General features: G+C 42.4%; 1 protein-coding gene across 3 annotated transcripts in view; it reads left to right on the top strand.

Moving 5' to 3' along the window:
• PDE9A (phosphodiesterase 9A) overlaps positions 1-15,909 on the top strand; it is a 54,289-nt gene extending 38,380 nt beyond the window's left edge. For all 3 annotated transcript variants that reach the window (XM_068423628.1, XM_068423635.1, XM_068423643.1), the window contains 10 exons: positions 1,473-1,547; positions 4,705-4,791; positions 7,889-7,993; positions 9,143-9,225; positions 10,095-10,251; positions 11,439-11,552; positions 12,230-12,334; positions 13,796-13,924; positions 14,113-14,208; positions 15,859-15,909. In XM_068423628.1, coding sequence (XP_068279729.1) covers positions 1,473-1,547; positions 4,705-4,791; positions 7,889-7,993; positions 9,143-9,225; positions 10,095-10,251; positions 11,439-11,552; positions 12,230-12,334; positions 13,796-13,924; positions 14,113-14,208; positions 15,859-15,909 — 1,002 coding nt within the window. The remainder of the gene's footprint in view (positions 1-1,472; positions 1,548-4,704; positions 4,792-7,888; positions 7,994-9,142; positions 9,226-10,094; positions 10,252-11,438; positions 11,553-12,229; positions 12,335-13,795; positions 13,925-14,112; positions 14,209-15,858) is intronic.
• The last annotated feature ends 3,491 nt before the right edge of the window (positions 15,910-19,400 follow it).

Raw genomic sequence — 19,400 nt, forward strand, 5'->3', positions numbered from 1 at the left:
CATATTTGTCTTCAGAGCCTTACAGAGCAACGAATTATAAGTTCTGCTGTTTATTCTGCTCTGCCTAGCAAAGTGACCTCTAGGTCTCTGAAGCAGACATCATGAGACTTACATTTCTTTTAATTAATTTTTGCCCAAGAGGCTTGTGCTCCTGACACTAACACATGTTTTCACAAAACATATCAGTTCTAAACCAGATTTTTTTGTCAGATCAAACTTTGATGTACCGCTATGATATTAGGAACTTGAATTAACAAGTACTACGAAGAGATGTACTGACTGACTGCAGAGTAAACCGGTCATTTGTATTTCTGTATTATCACTAGACCAAAGCTCTCATAGGAGTTTTGGGTTTCGGAGTTTGGGTTCTGTTTGACAGATTTGTGAAATTTGCTATCAGTGGTCAGGTGCTGGATTTGTCCAATGTCAGTGAGTCTAGGAAATGATGAGTGTACTGAAAGAAGGTGTCATTACGACACTGCTATCAAATAACAGTTCTGTACTGCTAATTCACAGTTTTCTTGCAGAACATCATTTAAAATGTATATTATATATGCAAATGCAAAAATCATTGCCTTCTCAAGAAGGAAAATCAATCTTCAGTGTTATTCTTCCTTGGATGAAGGATCAACAATTTGATGGCTCAGAAAATTTCATTCACCTGCTCGGTACAGTAAGCCCATACTAATTAGAGACAGCCATGGTAAACGGGCCAATTGGAGCTAAAAGATTTTTGTGTCCCAGAAATACTCTGATCAACAGAGTCTTGAAAAGATGAATCAGTAGAGTCCAGATCTCCCCTGGTCTTTTAACTCTCCACATTCCTTTTTTTCATTTTGTATACAATTCTTAACTGGCCAATGAGCTTGATTTTGTTTTAAGCCTCTGAGTGTAATGATAAAAAATCACTTGAGTCTTGCAGGCTAACAACCAATTTGAAAATGTGTGTGTTCTTGAAAAAAATACTCAAAATGAGAGCATAAATCATCTGAAAGTAAATATATCATACCCACCAGCTAATTTAACATGACTGGCTGCATTGAATGTCACTGGTGCTCTGCAGGCAGCAGAACCAGTGCAGCTCGGGATAGATCTGTGCCCTGTGCCCTTTATATCCCCATGATGGAGTTACCTACAACCCCATCCATAACACCTCTGCTCTCCTCCCTTTTCTCCCAAACCCTGCACTTTTCTGCTGCGTAAGGATCTCCACTGATCAGCGGCCTGCCAGCTGGTGCCGTGGGAGGCAGTGGGAATTCCCAGGCATGGGAATCCTGGTGTGACCACAAGCAGCCAGTGGGGAGGGTGAGGAAGGCTGGGCAGCCAGAGAAAGAGATCAGTTGCTCTCTCCTTGGTAAATATGGCTAAACCCCACATGAATGGAACCCCAGGAGACCCAAGGACATGCCAACAGCAGGTCCCGTGCCATGGTGGGGGACCCTTACTTATGCCGACTGCCTTTTTGTCTGCAGTACATGCTGTCCCAGGAGACCATTGAAGCACTTCGGAAACCAACCTTTGATGTCTGGCTGTGGGAGCCCAACGAGGTAAAGATGCCATGTTAGCTGGGTTAGCACTCTTCCTGAGAGCCAATGAGGCCAGAAGAGCCCTTTGAGATGGTCTGCAGGGTTTTTCCCCTTTTCTGCCCCTTACTCTCTATACTTTTTTTATTTTCATATCACACCCTAATACAGTACTTTTTCCTAACAGATGCCAGATAGATCATGTTATTATCATATCCTGACTCCTCTTTGTTTTTTCTTTAATCTCTTCCTACTAATGTCCCACAACAACTGGTGCACTATCATTACTGCCACATGAGTTCTTTCGTGCCATTTTATCTGAACAAATCGACCCCTAGCAAAGTGTTTGCCTAGCACATCACCAATAACTCAGCTCAAATCAATGAAGCAGCGTGCTGCTGTGTGAAGCCAGGCAGAGGTGCGTGCATTGATTCACATCCATTTAGGCAAGGGTTTTTCTGCAGCGTGTTCTGAAGAGGTTGCAAAGCTGCATGCACAGCCTATTAGTATTTTCTTATTGCTTCATTTTCTTATTTTTCTTATTGCTATTGCTGTTTTTCTTATTGCTATTAGTATTATTCATTGTTCATCACTTGTATCGCAGAAGGTTCTGGAAGGCCCATGTGTAAATCTCTGTAGAAAAACGTAGGAGAAGGATGCTTCTGTAATGGTCAACTTATAATGTAAAACTAGATTCAGCAAATACGAGCAAATCTCACCCAGGAAAAATGTAAGGGAGAACAGGACTAAACCGGGATTTTAGTGTTGGATTTTTCCCAAGGGAAGGACCAGGTGGTTCTAGCACCCCCAGCAACAATCAGTCACCTTAATTACCTTCTTAATCAGGTGTGCATACAAGAGTCATTCTGGCTGAGCATCTGTAGATCAACATGACAAGAAAAAAATACCCCATACCCCACCCACAGTAACAGGATATTTCCTTCAGGATATTTCATCTGGCTGGTAGAGTAACAGAAGGACCCTCTGGTGGCTTTAGGTCCATCTCCCATTCACAGAGGCTGGCAGAGCTTCCCTTGTGCAGTCCGTGCCAAGCTGAGGCTGGTGCTCTGCAGTTACTACTCCCTCTCCAGCCCCTTTTCTCTGTACCATGACCATAAAATTGCTCAGGCAAAATGGCTCACCCCCAGCTTTTGAATGCCTGTCAGGTCTTTACAGCAAGAGAGAATTATGACCTTCCAGGTGGACCATAACACTGTTGGCTCATTGTTGTTCTGACTATTAAGAAAGAATAGGGAGAGACAAAAACCATTATCCACGGATTATTGTGTGCTGAGGCATAGCATTTAGCACAGTATCTCATTCAGAGTACTAGGAAACACTATATGGTGGCATGAAGGAGCCTAACAAGAGGGTGTGGAGATTAGACATGCCCTGCAAGGAGGAGTGCTGCTCAGAAATAAGATACTGCTCAAACTCTGATGAGCTGAGCACCATATGGGTTTATCTCACCCTTTTAGCTTTGGTTTATATTTACAAGGACTATTTCAATTCTGTCAATGCTTGTTTAGCCATGAGCATTTGCCCACATGCTCAGTGCGGGGCAGGCAGGTTATAAACCATAGTCTTCTGTAAGCAAATTAATAATGTTGTTCTCTGCAGCATCTCAGTAAACACAGCTAGGCAGCAAGCTTGTGTTCTCTTTCTCAAATGCCCACTCACTTTCAAGCCTTAGAAGAGCCCAATATTCAAGCTCTTGCTGTTGACCAAGAAAGCTAGAAATGAAAACTGAGATTCTCATGTGTTCAAGGGCATGAGCTTTGGGATTCAGTGTCACCCTTCCACTCACCCAAAGCTCTCTTGGTGACAGCTGGAGGGAGACAGGCATTTCTGACCATAATTCATCCCTTCTGGATCAAGTTTATTTTCTCAGAAAGTATTTTCTGGAACTGTTGCAAAACATATATTCTACCTCAGTGAGTAGGAACAAGACAAGGTGGTCTAGAGCAAAATGCTGGCCTTGTGATCTGAGCCAAATTAATCTCCTGACATTGTCCCTCCAGTCTTGCAGGGAAGTCTCTTTCTTCCTGTTTCGATGACTCAAAACCAGCCCCCTTGTTACTGCATGAACTATGTATATTCCCTGGATAAATGTAAAGTTTCATTAGATGAAATCATTTTTCTGGAGAGTTTTTAAGAGCCTAAATAACAGAAACCTAACTAAAAATGTCTCCAAGGCCATATTTGTGACATTACACTCATCACGTTAAAACTCCTGGATCAGTCTACAGTCTAAGAACTGCATCTGCTAATATATTGGCTACATTTCATCCCCTGCAGATTTTGCCTTCAGAAATGGGAATGCAGATACATAAACTCCTGAACTCCTGGAAGTCTCTTCATTTCTGACTGGTGGCAGCTGTTAAGTACCCAGACACATCAGATTGTCCATACCTTTCTTTCGCAATATTTTCAAACCTAGAAGATTAACCAGGAGTGGTAGTGCTCAACTACGTGCATCCCCCTTCCTACCACAGAGTAGATGTTGTCTCAAAAGAGCAGCCTGTCTTTGCATTTCAGCTGTTGGGATTCATAGTTACAGTTTACGGGAGTGGATGGTCACAAACCTGCTCTGATTTTATAGTGTTGTAACAGGAGATCTTTTGTTAATCAAGAAATTTGAGTTAAGATAGTGGATTTAGGAATTCATGAGAATTCATAAAGAAAGAAGATATTGACACATGTCTAGAATAAATGTTTCTTCAAGGATCTCTTATTTTCTGCTGTCATTTTCTATACAGCTAGGGCCTGATCCATTTCTGTGCAGCTAGGGCCTTTGGAGTTGGTGGAAAAACTCCCACTGATTTCATTGAGCATTAGAACATACCCCAGCTGAATTAGAAAAATAGCAATACTTTTTTATGAGAAGGAATTACTATGATACACATGAATCACAATTACTAAAGAGAGCTGGTATGATTCAAAGCCCTGCACAAAACCTATGAAGTCAACAGCAATCTGCTTACTTCAAAAAGCTTTCAGAACCTCCCTGTCTCCCCTCTTGCACTGTCTTTAATCATGCAATCTTTGAACATCTTTCTTTCATCTTAACAAGAGGGCTCTGCAATTATTCGATGCTTGCAAGGAGGAAATTCACTCTGCAATGTATCATAAAGTGAAGTGATATTTACCAAGCCAACAACCTATCTGTTCTTGGCTGCAGATGCTGAGTTGTTTGGAACACATGTACCATGATCTTGGGCTGGTAAAAGACTTCAACATCAATCCTATCACGTTAAAGAGGTGGTTGGTAAGTATTTCAAATTACTGATACTTGCAATTTTTCAAATTCAAAAGTTAACAAACAAAACATTTAGTCATGGAATTAACTTGACTCACATGAGTAGTCCCACTGAAAGCAGTCAATCTATACAAATTCTTAAAATGCAAGTACTTCAGCAAATGTTTGCATTCTTGTGGTAACAGATGACATTTTTTTAACTTTTACATTTGTTTGCTGAGCTTTCTGTTACTGAAAGCAGTTCATTTCTGGTGAATGCTCTTGATATCTAATGTAAATGGAGACAAGACGAGTGACTTCAGATATGGCCAAAAAAAGCCAGCATGTGCAATAATCTTTAGACGTGCTAAATCACAGGGAGTAAAAGAGCAAGACAGAAAGGAAAAGGAATTGCTGAGAAGTTAAATAGCTTTGCCTTGTTTTTTAATGTTGAGCATGTTGCAGAGATGCAAGACATGATAAAGATGAGATCATACCAAACCTAAGATATCTAAAGAAGAAACACTGCAGTATTTAAAGATCAATAAGTTATCAGGTCCAAGGGAGAGCGTAAGAAGGAATTTGCTAAAAAGCTGAAGAATATATTGGCTTTCTCAGAAAAACCCATCACGTTCATAGAAAACTGTAGAACAGCAACTATTTTACTCATCTAGGGATAGCCTGAAGAATTATAGTTAGCAAAACTTACATCTCTACCTGACAAATTGATTGAAACAATAATTAAAAACATCATGATGTGAAGTACATTATACAGATGTTCCACACAATTCCTGTAGCGAAGAATTGTATCTCACTAATCTCTTCTAATTACCTGAAGAGTATGGACAGAATAGAGGGAACTGTTTTACATGATTGATGTAGACTCCCAGAAAGGCCTGAACAAATTCCACAAATTCAGAATGTGGCTAGAACACACAAAGCAAAACACTGGATGCGTCATATCACAAAGTACAGCAAGAGCAAAAAGCACCTGGGCACCAGCGTATGCAGGGCAGTGACTGTCACTGCTTGGTGTGCTGCTGCCGGCTGAAGCTAACAAGGCATTAGGCTGGTCAGAGACTGGAATAAAGGATAAAATGGACTGATGTTGCCATGTCTCCATAGAAGACATGAGGCTTACCTGGAATTTATGACTAGGACTGGTTAAGTCTTTTTAGAAAAATGGTATGACTGCATTGAAGGAGATATAAAAAATGATCGAGACCTAGGAAATCTCTCCCCGTAGAAGGCAGATGAAAAGCTCAGTATTGTTGACCTTAGAAAGCAGCTGAACAGAAGGGGTGGGATGAAACCCAATACAATCAAGGCTAGCACAGAGTAGATAAAACAGAAAATTTCCTCCTCCTGCACAGCCTGAAAACATGGGAAACAAGGTGATATGTCAACACACATCAACATGCCACCCACACGCATTACTGCAGGCAGCTTCCTGTTAGCTTGTATCTCCAAGTAATATGTTACCACTAGCATTTAAGACAGCCTCGTTCTGAAGGGATTTTATTATGTATTTTCTACAAAGGCAAGACAGGGTGAGATTTCCTTTCTTAAACACTAGCTTTTCAGAAAGAAAGAGGATTTTAAATAGCCCCAAAGACTCTGCTTCAAATTATGATACTTCCCCAGGCACAGTATGGGCACCAGTTTGAACATAAGTGGGTGAGAAAAAGCCACCTCATGCATATGCTTGCTTTCTTGCTCCCACATCCACTGGCTACAGCAATGTTGCAGAAGGGGGAGGAAAGGATGACTAACACAAGCCAGTCGCTCCTGCCCTTCACTGCTCTGAGTCAGGAGTCCCCTGGGAAGCTCCAGGCTCCACTGCTGGATGTATAGATTACATCCGTGCAGTGTTGTACAGTGCCTGGGCATGACCACGGTGTCCATGTGGAGGCTGTGAGATACCGCCCACCACCTTTGAGCCTGGCTGCCAACCATATTGTGCCATTAGTTATTCATTTTAAAATAATGTAATATATTTCTAAAGTCCTTGCTGCAGAATAATCTGAACAGCTTTTGCAATGAACCCCCCAAATACTGAATAAGCATTGAAAACCCACAGTTCTCTTGACCTCATACAGAGCTTTGAGGCTTCCTAGAAGTCAGGCCCCAGGTTGAAGGGTTTGATCCTGATGGGGCTTGAGGACTCTTGAAGTAAATTCACTATTTAACTGGAGAAGGAGACCTGAATGCCATCCATGTCATTAATTCAGGCTCAGTAATTGAAGCATGTGCATAAGGGCTCTCTAGGGTCCAGGCTACGGAGGACTCAGCAGAAGGGGTCCAGGAGTGCTGCTGATGCTTTTGTGCAAGACAGGATACCAAAGGCTATCCAGCGCATTGGAAGAATGACTGTGGCATGTGTTAGCCCAGCTGTGCCAGCTTCACTCAGCTAGCCCAGCTGACAGTAGCGAGAACACATGGAAAGACAAGATTTAGCTTGCATTTATAATGAGGGCACATAGCCAGGATCTGCAGAAAGTTAAAACACACAAAAATTAGTCCCATATGCCTATATGGCTAAATCTCTCCCATGCTGCCTAGCATAGGAAATCCACACAGGTATGTTAGTGCATGTGCATTTACATCTTCACTTTGCCAAGCAACACATCCCAAAGTGCCGCCTCTGAGCATTTGCAACTGAAATAACAACTACATTTCAGCCTTGAAGATTTCAAAGCTGCAATTTGCATTCAACAAGAGAGGGGAACAGGGATGTACTCTGAGTTCTTTACACACCCCAAAGTCACCGTTTAACCGCTGCAAGGTTTGAAATACAAATTCAGGATGAGAGCACAGAGTCCTATCTCAAGACTGACATGTGCTTGCAGCTGCGCTGGGGTGTTTACCCATTGCTATATGGTACAGAGAGGAGTTGCTATGAGCTTTACCTGCTGGCAAATTCTTGAAAGGCAACAATATCTCCCTCCCTCCCCCAGGAAGACAGGGAGTGTCAGAGGGCCTTGTGCTGTCACTCTGTCCTAGCAGAAAATAATACTGGGCTCCATGGGACTCCTGTAGGGATATACAGTGCTTCCAGGGAGGCTGGGAAGTTTTTATAAAGAAGGAACTCTCCTGTCCCTGACTGCTTCATTCACTCTCTCTGCAGCTGTGTATTCATGACAATTACAGAAACAACCCCTTTCATAATTTCCGGCACTGCTTCTGCGTGACCCAGATGATGTACAGCATGATCTCGCTCTGCAGCCTCCAGGTATGCCCCCCACCTCCACAGTATCACTCCATTTCCATCATGGAGCACATCTTCATCCGCTGAGCACCATAACACCTGTGCCACTTTTCTTGCAAAACAGGCCACCATCTTGCTAGCAAGTGATGAGCTTTGCAGTAGCTGCACTTGTCCAGTCCTTGGGGAGAGGAGGAGAGGTGTTGCATCTCCACCTCCGGCTGCCCTCTCAGCCATCCCATCCCAGACCCCAAGCACCTACGTAGCTTTCTGAGGCTTCTGGGAAGATACCTTCACCTCCTGGTTATCCCCAGTTTGTACACTGAAGATCTTTTGACACTCTAATAGCATGAAATATCTGTGGATCAGATCCAAAAGCCTACTAATTACGGTCTGTGGATATGGTCTTCATCTGTGACACACAATGTTCCCACAAGCGGTTTTCTCCGAATGTGTGCTTGCACCTGGGTGAGCTACCATAAATAAGGCCTTGCGTGTACTGTATGCAAGATTCACATTCAAACTGTACTTTGTCCAAAGCTATAGGCATAATTTATTTTCATTGAGTGGATAACCTGTGTTTACGTATTTATTTCATTCTGTACAAACCAGATTTTATTCATTTAAAAAACCCCTTTCTTCTCCATGGTTAAACATCTCAGTTACTGGCCAAGTCTATTTTCTTGACAATAAGAGTATGAAAAAACACTTGCTTTAATGGAAGTTCATCCTATTTAGAAGCTGTGGGAACACAACACTTAGTTTTTCTCACTTTTTTCATAACTTTAGTTAATGCAGAATGCAATGGCAACTAAGCTATCTTCCAGCCCTCCCTTAACTAATCAGGATGCTCAAATGACTTGTAAGAGACTGTACTAATATCTCAGTGATTTTATATTATCTCTGCAGTAATAGCAAGTTTCAAGAAAATTGCCTCCTCTGAGCTGCTGTTATTTAGTGCAACAAAGGCAAATCTGAGTCATTTTTACTGGAAAAGAAGGCAGAATTCTCTTTCTTCACTGAAGTAAATTGATCTGTGGAAAAAATACTTCATTTTGCTCAGATTTGCATTTCTCTAAAAAGTAAATGTGGGTGTTGTTTTTTTCACTTCTTTTCATTTAAGGGGCTAGGGCAAGTAGAAATCATAATACTACATTAATGTTTTGTATTTTACAGGAGAAATTTTCCCAAATTGACATCTTGATTCTCATGACTGCAGCAGTATGCCATGACTTGGACCATCCAGGCTATAACAATACGTAAGTCTGTCTCTTGCTTTCTCTTCCCTTAGAATTTATTGGGAAGGTAATACCAGCTGGCATTTTTTGTAGATCAGGTTTTCCTTCTCACAGCTTGGGCTGGCCACGACCTTCCCCCAAGGCCCTGCTGTTCACTCACACGTGGGCCAAGGCAGAGCTTCATGCAGAAAACTCAGGTCTGGGTTGGGGTTGCCAGCTGTCCTTCGCTCTGCAAGGAAAATGCTTTTTCAGATTTCTATTCCAACACTTTCCCCTGCTCCTGAGAAAACAGGGTAAAATGTTTTACAACTGAGAGAGGGCATAAATGATTATAGCTCCATTGACTGAAATGGAATGATTAGACTAAAATGCAAAGGGTGATTTAACTTACACATTATTTCATAATTATAAATCATGAAGTGCATATTATTCTGTTTATTATCATGTGAGAAAATTAGAATTGTGACCCACGGACACTTTTGTGTACTTGTATGTATGTGTGAAAAAGAGAGAGAGAATCTAATTTATTTGTAGCCATTCATTAAATAAAGGCAGAATTCATTTCTGACTGGGATCAGTGAGAATCTCTCCATTGACATTAGTGGGGGTGAATGAAGCCCACACAGTTCCTTCTGCATTTTTTCTATGTCATTTTAAACTACAGAGACTTGGTAAAATTTTAAAAAAAACCTACAGGGGAATAGTGCCTGAGATTATATTAGAGTAATATCTATCATCTTCTCTAAAAATCTGATTTAGTATTAACAACCAAAAATCAAACTGCAGCTAATTGAATAAGTATTGAAAAGAATGTAAATAAAAGTAAGCAGAATGGTTTAGAGCAGCTGGTGTGTGTCTGCAGGAGTTCTCATTGCTTTTCTTCACATCAGCTATCAGATAAATGCACGAACGGAGCTTGCGGTACGCTACAATGACATCTCCCCATTGGAGAACCACCACTGTGCTGTGGCTTTTCAGATCATTTCCCAGCCAGAATACAACATTTTCTCCAACGTCAACCAGGAGCAATTCAAACAGATAAGACAGGTATGAATGCTGCTCCCATCTGTGTCATACAAGCTGTTCCTGAAGATGTAAGCACGCACAGACTTCCCTACTGTACAACTCATGTGAATCATTCTCCCTAGAGGGTAGGACTGAAAAAGCCACTCACACTGGAAGGATTGAAGAGGGATTCTTGGAAAATTTCCACAGCAGCACTCCCTGGAATGTCTTGCTGAGAAATAATGAATACATCCTGACTGTTAAAGCCTATGACATTTTGGGGTAGATATTTATATTATTGAAGGAGCCAATTAGCTCTGACTGGGAAAGGATTAAGCTCTCATGGCAGAAGTTTATACTTTAAGAGAACATCATTGTATTAATTTTAAGAGGGGCTTCAAAATGGGAAAAGATTTACAACAGCAGAGCACTTGTACTGTTTGAAGAGGCACTGGAGGACTGGGAGTCATCACAGTTATCTCTGAGACAGTGAACAATGCTACAATTCCCATCGGAGCACTAAGGGCCAAAATTCAGTCTTAGTTTCCACGTTACACCTTCCTTATACACCAAATGAAAAAGCAGACCAATGTAAGGGCTCAGATACCAGTCTTGTCGGAGTTACTGATTCTGCCAGTGCATGGAAAGCAGGCATGGACCCAAAATGGAGAGATCTGTATAAAAACACATAACTTTAAATTAATGTTTTCCAATCATAACCTCTGCCTAGCAGGAGGATACAGAGTTCCTAATACATTGGCTGCATCTGAGTATTTCAAAGCCCTTAATCCAAGGAGGATAAGCACAGAGGACAACCACATCAACTGATCTTTGTCTCTTCCTAGGGCCACTGAGAGTCAGCAGCAAAACCTGTAGTGCTTTCCAAGGAGCCAAAAGTGGATCTTGGCAAACAGAGTGTGACTTTTAACATCCTGTTATACAGTTTGTTTTTCCACAATTAGTCAATCAGAAAGGAAAAACCTCAATGCCTCTGGAATATCACACCAGTGTTACAGATCGATCCAACCATGATCTTCATGTACCGTGAACTCTTTATAACCCTCTTCCAGTTTGCTTGGCAGTTTCAAGTCAGAAGCTTCCCCTTTCAGTGTTAACAATATGTAATGCATCTCAGGCTTTTTGTGTGTAAGAAAAACCCTACTTTGCTCTGCAATAGTAAACTTTGTAAAGAATGTCAAGTTAATATGTGAACATGTTTTCTTTTCTAGGGGATAATTACATTAATCCTGGCCACAGACATGGCGAGACATGCAGAAATACTGGACTCTTTCAAGGAAAAAATGGAAAATTTTGATTACTCAAATGAAGAACACACGACTTGTGTAAGGAGGTTTTGTAAATTATTATTTTTCTGCACATAGTGTGAAAGATTGTAGATTAACATTCGTTTATTTAAAAAAACAAGATTCAATATACATTATAAAAAAGAATCCTTCCTACATCCTCTGCCTCACCAAAAAGAACCAAAATTTGGAAGTGCTCTATATAAAATAGATTATTGCAGCTTTAGAACCCTGGAGTCCCATGAAGAAAAAAAAAATATATTTACTCTGTCAGGATACAAATTCTTACTGTCCGTTACTCTGGAGCAAAAAGTATCCACAAGAGTACAAGCTCTAGTCTCCTCTACTTCCTAATTCAGTCTTCTTTGATGTCCAGGGAAGCCTCTCCCCAGCTGCCTCTGAGTGCTCCACAAACACCTTCATGGTCGTTTGTGGCTGCATCTCTTCATGCAGCAGATGATAGGTGCATGTACCACAGTGACACATCCCAGTGCTACAGACAGGGAAATGAAGGCAGAGAGGGGATAAGTGATTTACACAGGGTAACTGAGAGAGTGGACAAGAATCCAGATCATGGAAGGTATCTGATTTAATCCTAAAACTGTCCTTTCTGTTTGAAAACATTGCCTCCAATTGCATTGTAAAGACACAGGTTCTGGATAGGGGAAAAAGGGCTGGCAATAAGACTGCAGTATTAAAGTATTATCCTCTTTCAGCTGAAGATGGTACTGATAAAATGCTGTGATATATCCAATGAAGTCCGTCCGACGGAAGTAGCGGAGCCCTGGGTAGATTGCTTACTAGAGGAATATTTTATGCAGGTAAGAATTAGGGAGAGATGCAGTTGCACAAATTGCTGCTCTTCCCGAATCCCACCTCAGCTACAGGTGCTCTGCTGTCTGACAGGCCAGTCTAGCTCTAGGATGGAAAGGCTTCTTTAACACAAAGTGGGAAAAGGATGTCAGCAAGAAAAGCTGTTCAGAAAGCAAGTGAATGCGATTGACCGATTTGCAGATGAAAGACAATAGCAACCTAGAAATCCTAATGCTAGCAGACTGAAGCTTGTTCTCTGTACAGTGGCTGCCTTACAAGTTCATTTGACATATAAATGATTTTTGAGCCAAAAGGGCAAGAGCTGTGGCAAGAGAAAGTTGTCAAGTAAATTATATCAAATATCACACAGGAACTAGTTTAGATAATTTTCACTGTGTGTGAACATTTGCCTAAAGAGAAAGCTGACGACTTCCTGAGGTGTGCAAAGTCAGACTTTAAGCTCCCCAGACCATTGCTCCTCACTGGCTTCCCAGTTGGACACAGTTTCTGATTGCTTAAAAAAGGATCCCTGGAAGAGCAGCCCTCAGCTGCCTCTGGCGCACAGGCTCCTGAGCAGTGTGTACATGCTGCAACAGTGGGATCTCAAGAGACACACAGCTGCAGTGTTCTGAGGAGGAGATGCCAGAGCTTTCTTGTGTGTTTCGCCTGCACCTTGATAAGGTGCTTGCTGAGGAGGGCTTCTCACAAGAGACAGATACCTCAGATGATGTGTCAGAAACACTCCTCGCTCACTGAATCTGCAGCTTTTTACTGAAAATTACAGTATCTGTGTGCCTCACTGTTTTGGCCACCCAGGAAAAGCACTATGTGTTGAAAGACCCAATAATTGAGAGATAAAGTCTGCTATAGGATATCTTTTTTGCACACACAATCTGTGATGTCCTGGCACATGAACCCACATAGAAACAGTGAGTTACGTGGTCAAGTAGGTAGTGGTAAATTCGTTGCAGTCAATGGAACTGTTCTCCATTGACCCAGCTAGCCAGAAATAGTTTTAATCATTAGTAAAGAAGGATATGTAATTTCTGGTTGAATACCCAAAAATAATCACTCTCTGGAGAATGATGAGGAAATCAAAGACCTATTCGTTCTCTTTCAGAGCAGCAAAAGCCATTCCCACCTTTGTGAGTGCTCAGAAATATTTTACCTCACAAAACCCATGGGTTTGCAAAGGGAAGAGGTGGCCTCATTGTCCTGTAAGCCTGGAGGTGATCGCTTTCATGCCAGTACTGTGCAGATGTAACTGAACAGAGTTGTCTTTATTCAGATGCTTGCCCACAACAAAGCAGGATACATTGGCCAGAGGGAAGCGTATTGTTATTCTTCAGACATCACTGAGACCTGTATCTGAAGGCTACTGCTCTTTAGCTAGTGGTCTGCTTGGTATATTACTCTCCTCACAGGCTTCTAGCTGAGATTAATATTTGTTAACTCTGGATTTGTTCCAGAGCGACCGAGAAAAATCTGAGGGGCTTCCAGTGGCACCATTCATGGACCGTGATAAAGTGACCAAGCCGACAGCACAGATCGGCTTCCTGAAGTTCGTTCTCATCCCCATGTTCGAAACAGTAACAAAGGTAAGTCACCAAGGCCAGAAGCAGAAGTTGGGGCATGTAGAGCTTCAGCGTTTTCTCTGACAGGTGTTTAGCTAGCCAGGGAAATGGGGATGTCCAGTTCACAATCTGCCTTTCAGCCCATTTCTAGCATATACAAGTTAACGAATACAAAAGGAAATGTTGATATTCTCGCTCTTGTTTTCACCTAGCTATTTCCAGAAGTGGAGGAGGTGATGCTCCAGCCCCTTTGGGAATCCAGGGACCGCTATGAGGAATTAAAACAGATAGATGATGCTATGAAAGAGGTAAGCTCTAAATATATTCCTGATAAAGAAAACATTATGATTGAATAAGTCAAACATTACAATTTAATAGCAGTTCAATTCCAAAACAGTAGGAATGCTTATGGCATAATCATTATCATGAGAAATATATTCATTACACCTGGCTGGAGAAAGGTGTGTACCATAAGCAGTAAGTGTGTGCAAGAACGTGCCCTTGCAGAGTCCACCAGGCACTACACAAGCACAGCCATGGGAAGGGAGCTGCTTGCAAGAGAGGGATCTGGAGACAAAACCCAGAGATAACCACCTGAGGGGAGTGTGTTAGTAAACACCTCTCCCTGGAAAGAGCTACATTCCACTGTGAAGGAGTAAGCCTGGGCTAATTGCAGCAAAATGTCCTGGGGTCGGGCAGTTCAAGGCACTGCACCACCAATGCATAGGTTTCTTTTCTGGGAACAAACATCTACTGACATGTCTATCATTAAAGATGTACCTGAAATTTTATGAGGAACTATTCTCATATCCACAGCATCCAGTAAGATTAAACACACAACGAATGCAGCCATTTTGTGGCCCAGGCTGAGTGAGGACCTCCATTTACAGAGTGTCTCTCATTTTGATGTGTAAGGCTTAGGGGAAGTAGGATATACAGGTAACCATGTCTGAATTGCCTGACAGGGCAGAGACAGAGGCCAGGCCCTGGAAGCAGGTGCCCCACACCCACAGTGCAGCAGCCAGCATGCTGGCCCAGGTCCCACAGCTCCCTGCAGTCTGTGACACTGGGCCTGCACACCTTTCCTTGCACGCCTCTTCAAGTACTTCTTTTCCCTGCCAAGGCAGATAACAAAACCCGCCCAAATGGCATCACAGTGTAGGAGTTTTCTGACATGAACAAATTTATCATGTAGACAGAACACTATCAGTCATTCTGTCATTAAAATAAATTGGGAAGTGCCCTGGAGCACTAGTTGTGCTGATATTGTTTGATATATGGGAAATGAAGGTTCATTCACTTGATCATCCCTGGCTGGATGAGGGGAAGGGTAGCTTTCTGGTGTAGCTCCCACCTCCTCCCAAGTGCTTTGGAGGAAAAGCCCCTCAGCAGCACAAATACTAAAGCTGGTTAATCAAACAGCACATGCTTTGAGGGCACTGAGTTATAAAGGACACGAAAATCTTTTAGATATTCTTCAGTTTAGAGTGAAGCATTTCTCAAAGAAGGGAAAAAGAACTCAAATATGACTGCCAGACTTTCTGAGTCCTATTCATCTTTCAGGTTAAGCCGAGATTTTACTTCTGGTTTACAGAAGCTGTCAAAACAGAAATTTTATACAAACTGGTGGAGCTTTAATTATGGTGTACTGGCACAAGAGCTCTTAGGAAAATAGGAGATGCCTGAATTCAGAAATATCCTCAAATGAGATGTGTTATTTAATAATCTGAGAGCCTAGCACAGCAGATGATGAGAAAGACTGAGTGCTGTTTACTCAGGACATATATCCAGAGCTGTTTGGATGAAAAGGTGCCTGTGATATACCAAGCTGCTGTCTGTTATTCCCCAACAAATGTTGCACATGCCTTGTGCAGAGACGAGCGTTTGATTCACAGCAACAGCGGAAAGCGGCACTGCATGAGTCAGGGGTATTAATCCTGCTTTGCTCTTCATTTCAGTTGCAGAAAAACAAAAGTGAAAGTCTGACCACCAGCAGCACTGAAAAGTGAGACGAAAAGGTCTTTGAGCAAAACATAAGTCCTAAGGTTATTCTGTTTTTGAGAAATGCTGCATTTGCCAAACATACGCGGCAGCTATGTCAAAATCCAACTGGGACCATGTATGCGGAGAGGTGGCAGGCATGGATGCCCTGCCTGCCCGTCTGCCTGCCCCAGCACCTTGTATCCAGCCTGCAGCCTGCTCGCACAGATGCAGCCACCATTGAGCACCAAGGGCTCCCCACACTGGCATGCCCATCGCAGCCCCCTCGGCCGGACTTCCCCTGCGGATGTTGCACAGGTTGCAGCACAGCTCAGATCTTCAGCAAATTTGCCCTTCTGGTGACCACACTGACCGCAGTCTGTAGAGACAAAGTGGAGTTTAGTTAAGGACCCTTCTCTGGAACATGATCCACTGGCATCCAAAAACAAAAGAAAAAGTTGTTTTAGCCAAGATACCATATATACGTGTACAGCAGTATGCTAATTACAGCATAGCTTGACAGATGCTTATATTCTGGCAGGGGTCCTGACATACATTTTTGTTTGCCTAATAGACCCTGATGACACATTTCTCTGTATTATTCTCTGAATTTTATAGTGTTCACAGTCATTCAGAAGCCCAGCATAGTGGATGCAATTTTGTTTGTTTTCTACACTAGAAGAAATCAGAAGGAACCTTAGTGAATTTGCAGGTTCGCTTCTTGGCCCGGTACAGCTAGACATCCCAGGATCCTTCAGCACAAGCAAAGAAGGGGGCACAAAGCTGAAACAACTGTGCAAGTATATTTTTATCCTTGTGGATGCAAAAAGCAACAACAAGAAAAACCTTCAAAGATGTACAGGGTTTTTTTTTACTTTTAAACTGATCTGCTAAATAATATATTCTTCTACAGAAATGGGCGTTGTACTTGTTTTGTGTTCACGTGAGAACTGTCTCTGTTCCTAAAGACAAATGCTTTCAGAATGAAGGGGCTGTAAAGGAGAGGAGAGGGTTGTTCTCCTTAAGAGGAGAAGATTTAGAAACAATTTCTGTGGTATACATGCATCATAAGCGCAATACTGAAAGAGCTTCACTTCCCTTGGTGACTTTGTAAAGGTTGGGAGCCAGGCTCTGCCCGGAGTTGCAGTCATGCAAATGGACAGCAGGCAATACTGTGATCGACTCCTGTGCACTGCCTCACCAAAGGGGAGGCCAGAAGAAATCCTTCTTCCTTGTGCCCATGAGAGGTGAGCCACGGCCACGCTGCTCAGCAACTCCTGGTTTCTCCCCTGGGGAAAGGTTACCCTCTCTGGGGGTTTCAGCTGACAGGATCAGTTCCTGTCATGGCGTGGCTGCTGAGACCAGTGATTCACATGCACCGTGGCTTGCTGGCCATAGGCATGCGGCGAGCAAAGCATCGTGCATGTTGCTCCGGTCCTACTTGGCTCAGTTCCCGAGGCTGCCCCATCAACTTTACTAGGTGTGTTAGCAATAAGGGTAACACTAGTGCTATGCCTCTGCAAAGTCCAAAGCTGCATGCGTTGTCTTAGCTTGTTTTTCAAAAAGACATGCGCAGATGAGGGCCAATCTTTCCCCTCATGACCCAGGGAACACCTGAGGAAGCTCAGCCTCTCTGGTAGGTGTCTAGTACCAGGCTCACCACTGACAATAAACCCTGCCTCCTGCTCTGGAAATTCAGATTTATTCTCCTGCTGTTTCTGCACATTAATTCCAAGCTTAACTCTTGTTTCTCTCCCAGTGCCATTTCCCATGTTTGGTCTCTTTCTTTTGTACAAAACTGTATTACTTCAGCTACTCTCCAACCTCTCAGGGAGATCAATATTACCATGAAACATCCATCCCTCTACCCTATTCCTGCTTGCACATTTCCAGAGACCCAGGACAGACCCACAGCTAGTTGTCTCTGCTGGTGCCTCTTTCTGCCCAAGCTGCCTTCTCCTTTAAACAGCTTTTTGTGTTTGTGATTTTGGGCTTTCTGCTGCAAACTGGAAAAGGGTCTGATCCCTGGATTTGAACAGTCCTGGGGGACCCCAAGGGAGACAGGAAGATCCAAGCACAGGGTCAGCTCCAAGCTCCACAGACATCTCCATGAATGGATGCACTAAACCTCAGACTTTTTGATTAACCTCAAACTTTTGATGCTTGAAAGTTGGATCTGAATTATGTGGTTTGGGCCTTTTTTCTGTACTAAATCTTATAATCCAAAGTACATTGTGACCCAGATTGTTTTGCTGTGGAATTCTTCACTTCTTTTTCACAAGTAAATCAAATTTACCATCTCCATTCAAGCAGATTTCCATCACAAATCAGCTCCCAGAGCAGATGTGCTGTGCAGGAGCTATAAACAATTGCTTAGGATATGCCAAGTCCTGCATTGAGCTAGTTACATTAGATGAGAAAACCTGCTCTAGGAACTTGACTGCACCCTCCTCCCACTAAAATTGTTTAAGAGTTAGATCCTGATAGAAAGTTCTGTTTCAGTTGGAAGGATTTTCTCTAACCATAAACCCTAATCCAACAAGTATTTATGCATGGGCTTAAGTCCCACAAGCCTAATCATGGACCCTGGCATACAGTAGCTAATTGCATAGCGCAGGCTCCTTAGCTTTCTCTAGCTGAACTTCATGGGAGTTTGAGAATTGACAGCCCTTGGTGTTTGTTTGGGCTCTATCATTTTTAAGAGCAACCTGAAAACTGTTTACTGGAGAGAGATGATCAGAAGATGTTGGTGAAATCCCGCTGACTTTATTGGAGCTGCATCAGAAACGTGGAGACAGGAATGCAACCCATCCTCAGGGCTGCCCTAGTGACTGTCATGATTCTGTAACGCGCTGTGCAGCTTATTGAAAGAACAGGCAACATCCAGGCTGCTATTCATAGACAGCTGTAAGAAAGACCACATGCAATCACAACCAGCTATTGGTATAAATGGGAATACCACAGCATTTTTTAATCTCATTTGCCTTTGTAATATTAGATTTCTAAGACACAATCCTCACAACATTTGTTTAACCAAGGGGAATGCAAGGCATTCTCTCATAATTCTAGTTTCTTATACTTTTTCCATAATATTTGATGCTGTGATTCATATGCAAATTCACAGATTTGAGAATATTGGCAATCAGCCCATTAAAATGTCACACATTTTCAGGATGACATTTTAAAACTACACTTAGCATGAAAATGAAGTTTTTTGAGGCAGCCTGACAGATGTCTCAAGAGTAATTTTTTTTTCTCCCTAATCCAATGAATAAGAGTGAATATTATATCTCAGTGCTCTTGCTTCAGCTTAGGGTAGGTGCCTTACAAAGAACTTTCTACAATCTGTTGCATGTGTCTTTTCAGCGTCATGACAGTGACACATGCATCCCAGCTTTACTTTGCTACACCTATACTTGTGATCAAAGATGAACATGAAACAGGTTATAACTGTTCTACACCATTTAGCTTGGAAAACTAACGATAAGCCCTGGGATTTTACTTTATTTTTTTAAAACGA

Source organism: Nyctibius grandis, chromosome 2, assembly GCF_013368605.1.
Source record: "Nyctibius grandis isolate bNycGra1 chromosome 2, bNycGra1.pri, whole genome shotgun sequence".
Lineage (NCBI taxonomy): Eukaryota > Metazoa > Chordata > Aves > Nyctibiiformes > Nyctibiidae > Nyctibius > Nyctibius grandis.